The sequence below is a fragment of the Buceros rhinoceros genome, unplaced genomic scaffold (assembly GCF_000710305.1).
Source record: "Buceros rhinoceros silvestris isolate BGI_N320 unplaced genomic scaffold, ASM71030v1 scaffold24260, whole genome shotgun sequence".
NCBI classification, from domain to species: domain Eukaryota; kingdom Metazoa; phylum Chordata; class Aves; order Bucerotiformes; family Bucerotidae; genus Buceros; species Buceros rhinoceros.
Genome location: NW_010390525.1, coordinates 41,029 through 52,515, shown reverse-complemented (window position 1 = coordinate 52,515; position 11,487 = coordinate 41,029). Strand labels below are relative to the sequence as shown.

The following is an 11,487-nucleotide window of genomic DNA, read 5'->3' as shown; positions in this document are numbered from 1 at the left end:
GCGCGCTGCCCGGCCACGCCGTCCCGCTATCTCTTCCCGCAGACACTGGAGCCTTTGTCCCTGGCCGGATGGTGGCCCTGCCATCACAGAGCCCTTTCTGTGCTCTCCTCCCAGCACAGCCTCAGCCTTCAGGGGCTCTTCTTCAGCTGCTCTTTGTCTGGGGGTGTTTATTGTGCCTGCTGCAGAGTGTGTTTGTTTGGGAGAGGGGAGGAGGGGCTCCCGTTTGTGTGGGGTGTATAAACCTAGAGCATTCCTCAGCAGAGATGCTGACCAAACTGGGTGGTGTTACTATTAACCCTTTGCTGCCTTGCGTTAGTGACAGTGCTCTGCTGCACTGAGAGAAATGCTGTGGGAGGGTCGTGAGGTTCCTTGCTGCGTGAGGCCAGGAGTCTGTCCTGCCTTTGGTCTTAACTGCGCTCTGATTTTCTGTGAACGCTGCACACATCTATCAGCAGAGAGCCTCCCAAACGTGGGGAGACAAAATTCTAGGATTTCCCCCCAGAGTCCTTCTGGAACTTGTTTTTATTGCAAACCCTGGCTCACTGGCCCTTTCCGTTTGCATAACCGGCCCTTGTATCCTGTTGATGTGGCTGCGTCAGACAGTATCTCTTCATTGTACCGTATCCCAAAACTTTAGGGCTTTTCCTTTTGAGTAAGGTCCTGAAAAGAATTTCTTAAATTCATAGTCTCGCCACTTGTGGTGGCATATAGCTCCTTCTCTCTGAACCAGCTTCTTTTCTTTAACCAGCTTGTTCATACTGCTGTGGGTTAGGATGGCTCTTGCCGTTCCTTCAGTACCCGTGTCCCCATCTTACAAGGGACAGCTTTGGAAGATGAGCATCATCAACTCAAATTTTATTTCCCTTGTAATCACATAATGCTTTGCATTAAGTTGGTTGTGGAAAAAAAGAAAGAAAAAACGACAAAACAGATCAGCATCTACTTTCTAACCTCCTTCTGCTCTTCCTCTGTAAAAGGAGGGGAATTTGTAACATGAAAAATCTCGTGTCCGTGTCTCCAGGAAGCTGCAGGAACATAATCGTCTCACTGTTAGGAGTGCCAGGAGATTTTTGCATGTCCGTAAACCTGGAGTCAGCATAAATGTTTCAGACCTTTTTTATGATGATCTGCATAAATGGAGCATAATGCAAATGCATCAGTTTTTAGCGTATGATAAAATATGTGAGATAAAAACACAATCTTTTTTAAAAGATGGTATCTTTTCTTAAGTTACTAAATTCTTTCCTGGGAATTAATAGGTTTAAACTCAGCATTTGACAAAGTAAAGAATTTTTACTTTCAAATAATTAATATTGCTGTATTGGGAGTTGCAGCTTATGTATTGCAGCATCTACGTATTGTATTACTACACTGGGGAAAAGCCCAGCAGACTGTGTTTCTTTGTGGGGGGGCGGGAGGGAAGAAATGCAAAATAATGCAAGCCTCTGAAACATGAATCTGCACACTCAGTCATGACTAAACCTATTCAAACGCTCAGGTGTTTTTCCCAAGACCGCTCTAGGCTCTAGCTGTTGTGTGACTTGTTTTCTTTATGAACGATTCAATTAGCTTCATCTCTTTCTCTTCAAGGAACAGTTTCAGCTGCAAAGCGCACAGGGATTCCAGCACCCCGGGAAATATCATCCTCTGTATCCAGAGAGCGAGCCGTATTGCGTGGTCAAGCCAACACTAGGAAAACACAACCCAGCCCCACCTCTTCTGGTACACCGACTCCTACCAAACACGTGCGCCCCACTAACAAGTCCAAGCAAGAGAATGAAACTGGTGACAAGGCTGTTCTGGAATCTCAGGTTAAAGAACTCCTGGCAGAAGCAAAGACGAAAGATTCTGAAATTACTAAACTCCGCTGTGAATTGAAGAAATGCAGAGAGAAAGGGTCACTTAACTTTGAGGGAATGGGGGCTTCCAACCAAAATTTAGAAGTGGTGTCACCTGTTGACATAGACCCGTTAATACGGACCCTTCAGGAAAAAAACAGGACTTTTCAAAAAGAGCTTGCTAGCTTGGGAGAAGAAAATCGTGTGCTGAAAGAGAAATTGCTTTACCTAGAAAACTCCCCTCTCTCCGACACAACGACAAGCAGCGGAGGTGACAGCAGCCTCCCGACCCCAACTACCCAAGAATCCAGTTTTGGAAGCCCATCCAAAAATGTGTCGAGAGGTGAAATGGCTGAGCACAGGCAGCACGTGAACGGGGGTGCGCTGCGCAATTCGGGTTCTTCCAGCAGTGATGTGACTAAAGCTTCCTTGTCACCCGATGCGTCTGATTTTGAACATATAGCAGATGTACCTTCCAGGCCAGCATCCTCTAACAGCACCCACTTCAAAGGTTCCAAATGCTCCACCACAGGAAGTTCTCCAAACAACATTAGTGATCTCTCTGTGGCATCTCTTACGGAGAGAATACAGAAAATGGAGGAGAATCACCACAGCACGGCAGAAGAGTTACAGGCCACTTTGCAGGAGCTGTCGGACCAACAGCAAATGGTGCAGGAGCTGACGACAGAAAATGAGAAACTAGTGGAAGAAAAAGCTCTCCTGGAGACTTCCTTTCGTCAGCATAGGGATAGAGCAGAACAGCTGAGCCAAGAAAATGAGAAGTTAATGACTCTCCTCCAAGAGCGATCTCAGAATGAGCAAAGCAAAGCTCAGGAGGGGAAGGTCCTCGAACTGGAGCAGAAATGTGCAGAAGTTCTTGAAAAAGCACAATTTGAAAGAGAGAAATTGCTCAACATTCAGCAACAGTTAACCAGCAGCCTACGAAGTTTAGAAAGGGAGCATCAAGATGCCCAGCAGGTGATTAAAAGCCTGAGAGAAGAAAATGAGAAGCTTCTGAAACTTCTAGAAGTGGAACAGCAGAGCAACAGCACAGTGACAAAAACTCTGGAAGACTGTAAAATTGCCTTAGAAGGACTAAAAATTGAGAATGGCTCTCTCAAAACTCAGTTAGAGAGCGAGAAACAAAAGGCGGCAGAAATCAGCGTGATGGGCTGTACTACCGACAACTCTGAGGTGCAGGAGATGCTGAAAGTGGCTCGTGCAGAGAAGGATCAGTTAGAAGCATCTTGCACTGAGCTGAAACAAGAGCTGCTGAAGGCAAACAGCGAACTGAAGCACGTCCAGGGTCTGCTATCTAAGGTAAAGCAGTAACAACTGCAGAATATAATGGTTGGTTGTCTGTCTTTCCGTAAACAGGTAATTGTTGGCCTTTGAATTGTAACTGAGCCGTTGACTACCAGTTTCCAAGATTTAAATCGTGGGAATCCGTTTTGGATGGAAGCTGGTCTCATACGGAACTGAAGATACAGCAGAAACCATCTGCTGTGACGTGCGTATTTTCCCAGGAATAACTGTTAACATAGCTGTGATAATAAATTCCTAAACTCTGCAGGAGGTATTACTACTTTAGTACATAAAATTGTGATTATCAAAACTGGAGCAAAGAACTGGTCAATAAAAAGCTGTTTTGCTATTGTGTGAACGAATATTAGTGAAAATCACTTGATAATCCAGATGGAGAGAAGGGCAGGAGTAGTTAGAAACCTGATGCATTTTAGAACCATTTTTCTCTGCCTTATGGTAGTTTGCAGCTTAAGTCAGTTCCTGGTTTGACTGTCTGTGTGATCCCGGGTGTTCAGAAGAGAGCCGCCGCGGGAGGCGTCACGGAACACGTGGTAATAAAGCAGAAGGCAATGGTTCTGTCCCACCGCTGCGGCAGCAGCAATAGTGTGTGCAGCCCTCCCTGGAAGGGGCTGGGCTCACGAGGACGGGGAGATCGGCTAGCTGCAGAGGAGGAGCACCTCCGTGATGGGAGTGGTGTACAAAATCCAGCCGCCCTTTCAGCTTGAGCAGGGGACCACAGCAAATGGAGCTCGTAGAGGAAGCTCCCAAGCGCTTACTGGAGCTGGAGTTTGTGAAGAGTGAATGGAAGACTGCTGAGTGCTCAGACTCTGTACCAAACTTTTATTACTGGTTTGGAAACCACAGATTTCCTCCTTTTTACTCTTCCTTTCCCTCGGAGTGAGCTGGTTTGAATCACTGGCTGTTTGTGACACCCAAACAAGACCACAGGCTTCTGTAAGGCTGCCCTTCGGTCCGGCTGTGCCAGTGCTGCTGGCTGAATTGGCAGCCTGCATCTTGGATTTCCATAACTTGCTTGGACTCAGACCTCTCCACAAACCTGGAAGCATTGATCCGTGCAGCGGATTCCCCCTTCAGAATTTCCAGATGTCCTGGATCCAGAAACAGATTCATCCGCAGCAGCTGGCTCCACTGTGTATGTTTTCATGAGCCATTGTAAATGCACTTGATAAAAGCAGCAAAATGGTTACTGAGGGTGAACAGATTGTTGCCTCGGCCCTAAGGCAGGGATATCACTCTCATAATGTGGTATGTAAATAGATGGGGAGCTTTCCAGGAATACAATACTCTCCTTGTTACCTGCGGAGATTGGCTCAGAAATATGGTCATCGTGTAGAAAATGTAATTTCCTTTGTAGCATCTTGTTTTATTACCTTTGTTACCAGGAAGGAAAACTGCGATTCATAGCTCCTTTGTTTCCCGAATCTGTCACATTTGTATTGAAACTCAGTTTATACAATGCTTAGAATACCGGTGCAGTTTTAAGTCCATGAGGTGCCCAGTAAAATCTCTATTCAGTGGTATCTCTGTTAAGTGCAGACAGACATGCAGCTCTCTTCCCTCCCTTGCAGGCTGAGAACGAGTGTGGTCAGCTGAAGGAGGTGTGTGACCGGCAGGCTGAGCAACTGAGCAGAACCAGCCAGAAGCTGCAGGAAAAAACATCAGAGAATGATGCAGATATAAAAAACCTGAAGGAGACCATTTTTGAGTTGGAGGACCAGGTGGAACAACATCGTGCTATCAAACTTCACAATAACCAGCTCATCAGTGACCTAGAAAGTAGGTGGAGCTGAGAAAAGGATTTAAGTGAACTTATTCAGGGGGCTCAGTTATGGCTACAACAGGGGGCAGGAGGAGGAGGAAGTGGTGGCGTGTCTTGACCTGTGAGACAAAAATTCAAAATTATTCCCGGTTTGGCCAGTCCTTTCTGTTCAGCACCAAAGTCACTATTTTAACAGTTAGTGCTATAGAAATACTACCAGGCACAGTCTCCAAGCCTCACTCTGCGGTGAAGGATGTACTGCCAATTCTCGACACTGGAATTATTGGCTTTTTAAAGAGCTTTTAGGGAAAAGCACTAGTAAGGACAGCTGAGAAGTGGAGGCTGCTGTGTGGTGTGGGGTGGGAGCTGCCACCTGGTGGAACGGCTGCTCGGTCTGGTGGAATGTCACCCCCGCTGCTCCAGGCGTCGCGTCCTGAGTGTGTGATCCTGCACATGTGGTTCTGTAAATTTAAAACTCTGGTTTTATGACTCGGAATAATGACCCATTTCAGAGTTGCTTAAGTAACAAACCCACTGTTGATTCTGTCTGACCATTGACAGAGTAGCTGAATTCAGTTAGTCTATTTACTGACATTACTGGAAGCAAAACCAAATAGGCTGCTCTGCCCCGTTCACGCTTTCCACCCTTGCTGTTATGTGTTTAACGTGCTTTCCCCCTTTTTACTGTTCTTAGGTAAAGCAATGAAGCTGGAAGAACAAAAACAAGATACAGAGAGGCAGCTGAAGGCACTCACGAAGCAAATGAAGGTAAGGCTTAGTCTCTGACAAAGCTAAGCTGAGCTTTTATCGCAATACTGGATTTGGGAGAAGCATTTGTATTTTTCCAGAACAATTATAGAAAGTTCTTTCTACATCCTTTCATTCTCCCTTCTCTTCACTCACTTCTAGCTATTTCTTTGCCCCTGAAGGGAAAATACAATTCATCCTTTGCCAAATTACTTCTGCTTTTTCTACCTATGAACTTCTGGTACTTTGGAGCAGCCGTTCCTGCATCCCTAGCAATGAGCTCTTTTCAGCAGCAGGGCTTGTGGTAGTATCACAAGTCTGGATGATCAACAGCTGTAGGAAGAACTTTGTGTTTCTCGTATCGGAGAGCTCAGCATCAGTTTCTTCTTTGGCAGTCTCGTCGGTACTGTGTAACGAGGCACGTGTTTAGTTTGGCCTCAGCAATGTTTTGAAGTTGTAGTGAAATCCTGGTTGCTTGTGATCACTGAAGGAGGGATCAGTAACTAAGTGCTCAGCTCAGGTGGGTGCGTGTGTGCGTTTTTACAGCAAACACTTTGGGTTCTAATTGCTCTTTCTAGGAAGACGCAGAAGAGTGGAGGCGCTTTCAAGCTGATCTGCAGACTGCAGTGGTTGTGGCCAATGATATCAAGTGTGAAGCTCAGCAGGAGCTCCGTGTGGTAAAGAGGAAGCTTCAAGAGGAAGAGGAGAAGAGTGCCAGGCTGCAGAAGGAGCTGGATGAAGTGAAGGGCAGCAACAGGTTGGTTACCTACGAAGGCCAGGGTTTGCTCTCAGTGACTGCTAACGTGCATGCAAACAGTGCTTTGTCAATAACTATTCATTGGCTTGGATGTGCATGTCATCTGTTTTTTAACTCTTCTGACAGATTTTGTTGTCTCTTATTCTAAGATGTTTCTCTTCTTTCTCTTTTTGGTGACCTAGTTCTGTCTACTAGGCCATAAAGGTTTTAATCAGCAAATACAATTAACAATTGCCAATATCCTCTTATAGCTTTGTTCTCGATATGGTATTCCGGTGTGTTTTATTGCCTTCATAACTCTCTGTGCAGCTCTAGTAAACCATGTGTGAAAAGGTTGGTTGGCTGTGTATTCAGTGGGACATCCAGAAGAGCAGTGCTTGACCTGAGAGGAGTCAAAGACTGTCTATACTCAGATTGAAATGAGGACTAGCCGGGCTTTTTTGTTCTGCGAGTCTGATACGTGTTGACTGCGTGATCCATGCAAGTTTCTCGTCTCGATGCAGTTCCTCACCTCATATCTCCTGCCCTTAGTTTGAAACCTGTTATGTGATTTGCTGTTGAGTGGTCTGGACTGTGCCCTGGCGTAGCGTTTAGCCCAGAAGCAACTTCGTCAGGCAGTGGGACCCCCCTGTAAAGCAATCGCTGTAGTGTCGGTGGTTGGAGGGGGAACAGTACTTGTGAGCCGTTTGGAGAGACACCCCAGCATGGAAGGCTGTACCTGTGGGGCTTCCCTCTGTGGGAGCATGGGAAGAACAAAAGTGGCTTTTACAGCTGAATCTGGAACCAGTACAGATGCCTTTTGTGCCGTGCTTGACCTTTTATGTAGCACCTTTCATTCCAAAAGTTATAGTGCAACTGATGTACTACATAAGAGATGGAAAACAAAAGGGTGTGTTCTTAGGAAGAACCAAAATTTCTAAAGAGTGCTCTGATCTTTTTTGGATTGACACAAGCAGAGCTGCAGTCATGAAAATTTGTACAGAGGAAGTGAAGAAAGACAAAATGACACAAACAGTCGTACTGTTTATCAAAACTATGCGCCAAATTGATTTTGCTTCTCTAAACTTTTCCTTTTAATCTGTCTCCTAGTAGATTCATGGGCAGTGCTAGAATAGGCACAGGAACACAGTGAACCCTGTCATTTCTTTCAGGTGGAGTAACAGTCCGGCTTTATGTTGCACACACTTGCTCCCTGTTTTCCTTTCAGGAGTTTCCACGGCAGCTGTACAGTAGATGGGAGTAAAATGTTGGGAGGCTTTTGCGCGGAGGTGTAGGGATCAGAATTCCTGGGTCAAAGGAACAGAAGTGCTTCTTTTCAGGAAAATAAAGGAATGTGTTTAAGCTCCAGTTTCATTATCAGAGTCCCCGGTGGATGCAAAGAAAAGCTGTTACAGGCTAAGTATTCAGACCAAATGATTACCAGACAATTAAGTGCTGGGCTATGTTTACACTCCTAATTTATTCTTAATGAAATTTCTCTTGTTTAGAGCGGGGTCCACATACAAGGGTGGGAATCATATCCTTGTACTTTCCCCTCTTCATTCTTGTGGGTTTTAACCTCAAGGTGTATTTGATACTACATAAATTGAAATAAAGGTGACCTGCTGGTTTTCAAACTGGGATATTTATCTTCCATGTGTAAGGAGCATGGCTGCATTGTCAGCAATTTGCCATAAGAAGACTGAGCTGCAAATCCTGCTTTCTGAGTTAGGTCCCCAGAATCCATACGTGTGTAGTTCCAGAAGGAAGTTTTCAGCCCTGTGTTTAATTCAGTCAGTTTTGGCATTTGTCTCTCCTTTTTCACATACGTACAGATACACGTCTGTCTTTGTGTCACGCTGACTCTCTGTATAGCTTGCTTTGAGTATTATGTTAGTCACGGAGCCAGAGATACCATCTGCAGTGGGCAGTATTTGTTCTCTTTCGAAGTCAGGTGTTGAGACCAAATTTTGCATCTGTTTGTTGAAGTGTAACTAATTGGACTCACAGTGTCCATGCAGAGCGTGCAGAATTTCTGTGCTGGGTGGTACGGAGAAGGTGATGAAGCCTGTGTAAGTCATTGTCTAAACAAAGCACTGATCAACAGCTAGGCATGGAAATTTTTAAACTGTACTGACCAATAAATCGAATTCTGAAAGTTGCCAAAGCTCCTGCTGAGAGCCAGTTGTACACCCCCGGTTATTTTTGCATTCCTGAGGTCACTATCTTCCCCAACACCCAGAAAGTTCTGGGGATATTCTTTTAGTCAGCTTTCACCAGTGCTATGGCTCAATCCGCAGCAGGGTGCTGTACCTGCGATGACTTTTAACGCGCGGTGGAAGCAGTTTGTAGCGTGATCCCTGAACCCAGCCTGTGAAGTATTCCTCAGCTTTGCTGAAGCTGAGCAGCTGCGCACTCCGCTGAATATCTGACAGTCTCTCGAAAGTTTCCTATCTGATTTTTAAGCTCTGATTGGAAAATGTGCCTTCCCAATAGCTTGCTGCTCAAAGGTTTTTGGCAAAATCTCAGCCATCTCTTGAGGGTCATTAGACTCCACCTCAGAAATTGATACTGAAGCCCATTTATCTCCTACAACATCGTGCCCTTTTAATGTTTGCCTGTGGCTGCCTGAGCTCCTGCCTCCAAGTTTGATTTCACTGTTACATTCTTCTAATCAGACAAAAAGTCATGTTTGGTTCAGGAACAGCCAAAGAACTTGCAGAAAAAATCCTGATGAGGTCATCAGAGTTCATCTGAACAAAGGTAAGAGCCTCCCGAAGGCATCTTTAACACAGATTAAATGTATAATTCTATGACTAAGAATGTTGGGGGGAGGTTGGACCAGCATAAAATAAATGGAATAAGAGAGGAGTTAACTTGTCCCAAGTTAGTAGATTGAAACCTTCAGATTGGTTAACCCACGTTTCAGACAGTCTTCTATGATATTTTACATCCTGATTGATGTTACTTCTCCGCAGTAAAATGCAAGAGTTACGATCTGCTGTTGTGTAACTGTCTCCTCACAGATGGTGGAAATTGAAATTACGTAGTCTCCATCCTTGGAGGTTTTCAAGACCAGTCAGGGTAAGACCCTGAGTCACCTGGTCTGACCGCGCAGCTGACGCTGTTTGAGCAGGCAGTTAGACCAGGCAGCTCCCCGAGGCCCCTTCCGACCTGCCTTCATCTATGATCCTCTAGCAAGTTTCACCTTTTTGGGACACTCACCCTGGAAATAACTTCATTATTTGATCTTAAAACAGCTACAAAAATGAAGTGGCGAAACAAAATTGCTCTATAGGGTTTATAGCACGAGGGAAGAAAGTTATTGCTGAAAGTACCTGAATTATGGAGGGCTCTTTTTGGCTTCATTACACAGCCATTCCCAGCCCTTTCTGGCGATACCCTGTTTAGCAGCAGGGCAAGGTATTGCTTTCTCTTTCCTTTCAAGTTCTCAAAATTATTTTGGCACTATAACATCACGTGCCTTGAACAAAGAACATGGAGGGAAGACATGTGGGCTGGGAGTAGTCCTCAGAGGACAGAGAAATTCTGCCTGTAATTAAACAAGCGTCATCTTAGAATAATAAAAAAAAAATTAAGCAAATTTTCAAACGGAAGCCTAAAGTCAGGATTGTGCTGTATCCCACTAATTTGCTTCTGTTCTTCCTCCTGAAGTCTCCAAGGCTGCAGCATGGCAGTGTGACATGCTTTTTCTCCTGGAAATAAGCTTCTACGCTCTGTGTATTAAACCCTGCTGTCAGTCTGTATGTGCTGATGTGCTGCTCATTTGTGCCGCTGTTTTGCAGCTGTTCTGTCTCACAGAGTTTGGTAGTTCATTCTGCTCTCACTGAAAGTAAGCAAACTAGAATGGCAGTGTTGTTTGTTTGCTCTAGTTAGTGACTCCTCAGAGTCGGTTTGGTTTGGGTTTTTTTACACTGGATGGAGACTATTCCATCACCTTTGGCATAAGGACTCTGCAACAGAAACTCTCACAGCAGTAGAACAACTCCAGTTGCCTGGACAGGTTCATGCACCCGTTTTGAATGAGTAGTCTTACAGGAGAGGGAACCAGGAACACTGCCATCCCCGTCCTTGGAAATTGATTCCCAGGCTTTAAATACTTCAGTTCTTCCTATCTGAGCAACAACGATTTGTTTTTCTTCTGTACTTTGTGTTGTTTGCTCATAGTGTCCCAAAGCTGAGTTAGTGGAGTGTGAGGCACTCCTTCGACAGTCCTAGCAACACCAGCAGCATTTTCCCTCTCCCCTTTATTTGGTGATGATGGGATGATTAACTGTGAAATAGAGCTGAAGCTCGGGGTGGACGTTGCTTTGCTTCTTGTAACATCCCTGCTTGTGCTCTGTATCTCCGTAGGTGCCTGGTCTCTGCCAGCTAACACAGCCCTGGATGGATGCTCAGCCAGGCCTGTGAGACACTTCAGGACGTACCTTCCACTTGCAGCTGAAAAAGGGAAGTTTCAATTTGAGAAAGCACCTGCAGTGTTTTATTGCCCTGCCGAAGTCAAGTGTGTCGCAAAGTGTGAACGCTGCTCAGGTCCGCCTCCTCCCCATGGGCAAGAGCCTCTTTCTTTGTTTCAGAGGGTTCCTCTCTTCAGAAGGCTCCGGGAGACAAAAGAAGTTTTGAATTCGTCTGAAGCCAACTAGGCCATGAGAAGTAATCGTGGAGGTTTGGGGAACTGAAATAACTGAGGGCTTTTTTTGAGGGATGGGGATATTTGCCATGAACAGAAATTCAGACGTGCCGTTTTAAGCTTAAGCAAAAAATCAAAGAGTGCGTGTATGTCTACCTTGTAAAACCGAGCGTGCATACCCAGCGTGAGCTCCCCGGTTCACAGGTCTGTGTGTCTGAACGCGTCTCCACGCAGCTCGGTGCGTGAGCGAACACAGACCAGCGGACTCGGGTGGTGGGTTACGGAAACCCGGCAGGAAAAGGCAGAGAAGCCTGAGGTTACTTCTGCGGCACCAGCTGCCCCGAGGGTTCGGGTTTGTCACGCTGCACTGGCCAGGCGCTCGCCGCTGGGTGGCACGGGACGGCTGACGCGCTGCGCCTTCGGAGGCGGG

General features: G+C 45.8%; 1 protein-coding gene across 1 annotated transcript in view; it reads left to right on the top strand.

The window, feature by feature from the left end:
- Positions 1–11,487, top strand: part of SPECC1 (sperm antigen with calponin homology and coiled-coil domains 1) — a 38,411-nt gene that overhangs the window by 305 nt on the left and 26,619 nt on the right. Inside the window, exons 2-5 of the mRNA XM_010138227.1 lie at positions 1,591–3,158; positions 4,733–4,940; positions 5,618–5,691; positions 6,249–6,427. Of these exons, the coding sequence (XP_010136529.1) occupies positions 1,591–3,158; positions 4,733–4,940; positions 5,618–5,691; positions 6,249–6,427 (2,029 nt within the window). The remainder of the gene's footprint in view (positions 1–1,590; positions 3,159–4,732; positions 4,941–5,617; positions 5,692–6,248; positions 6,428–11,487) is intronic.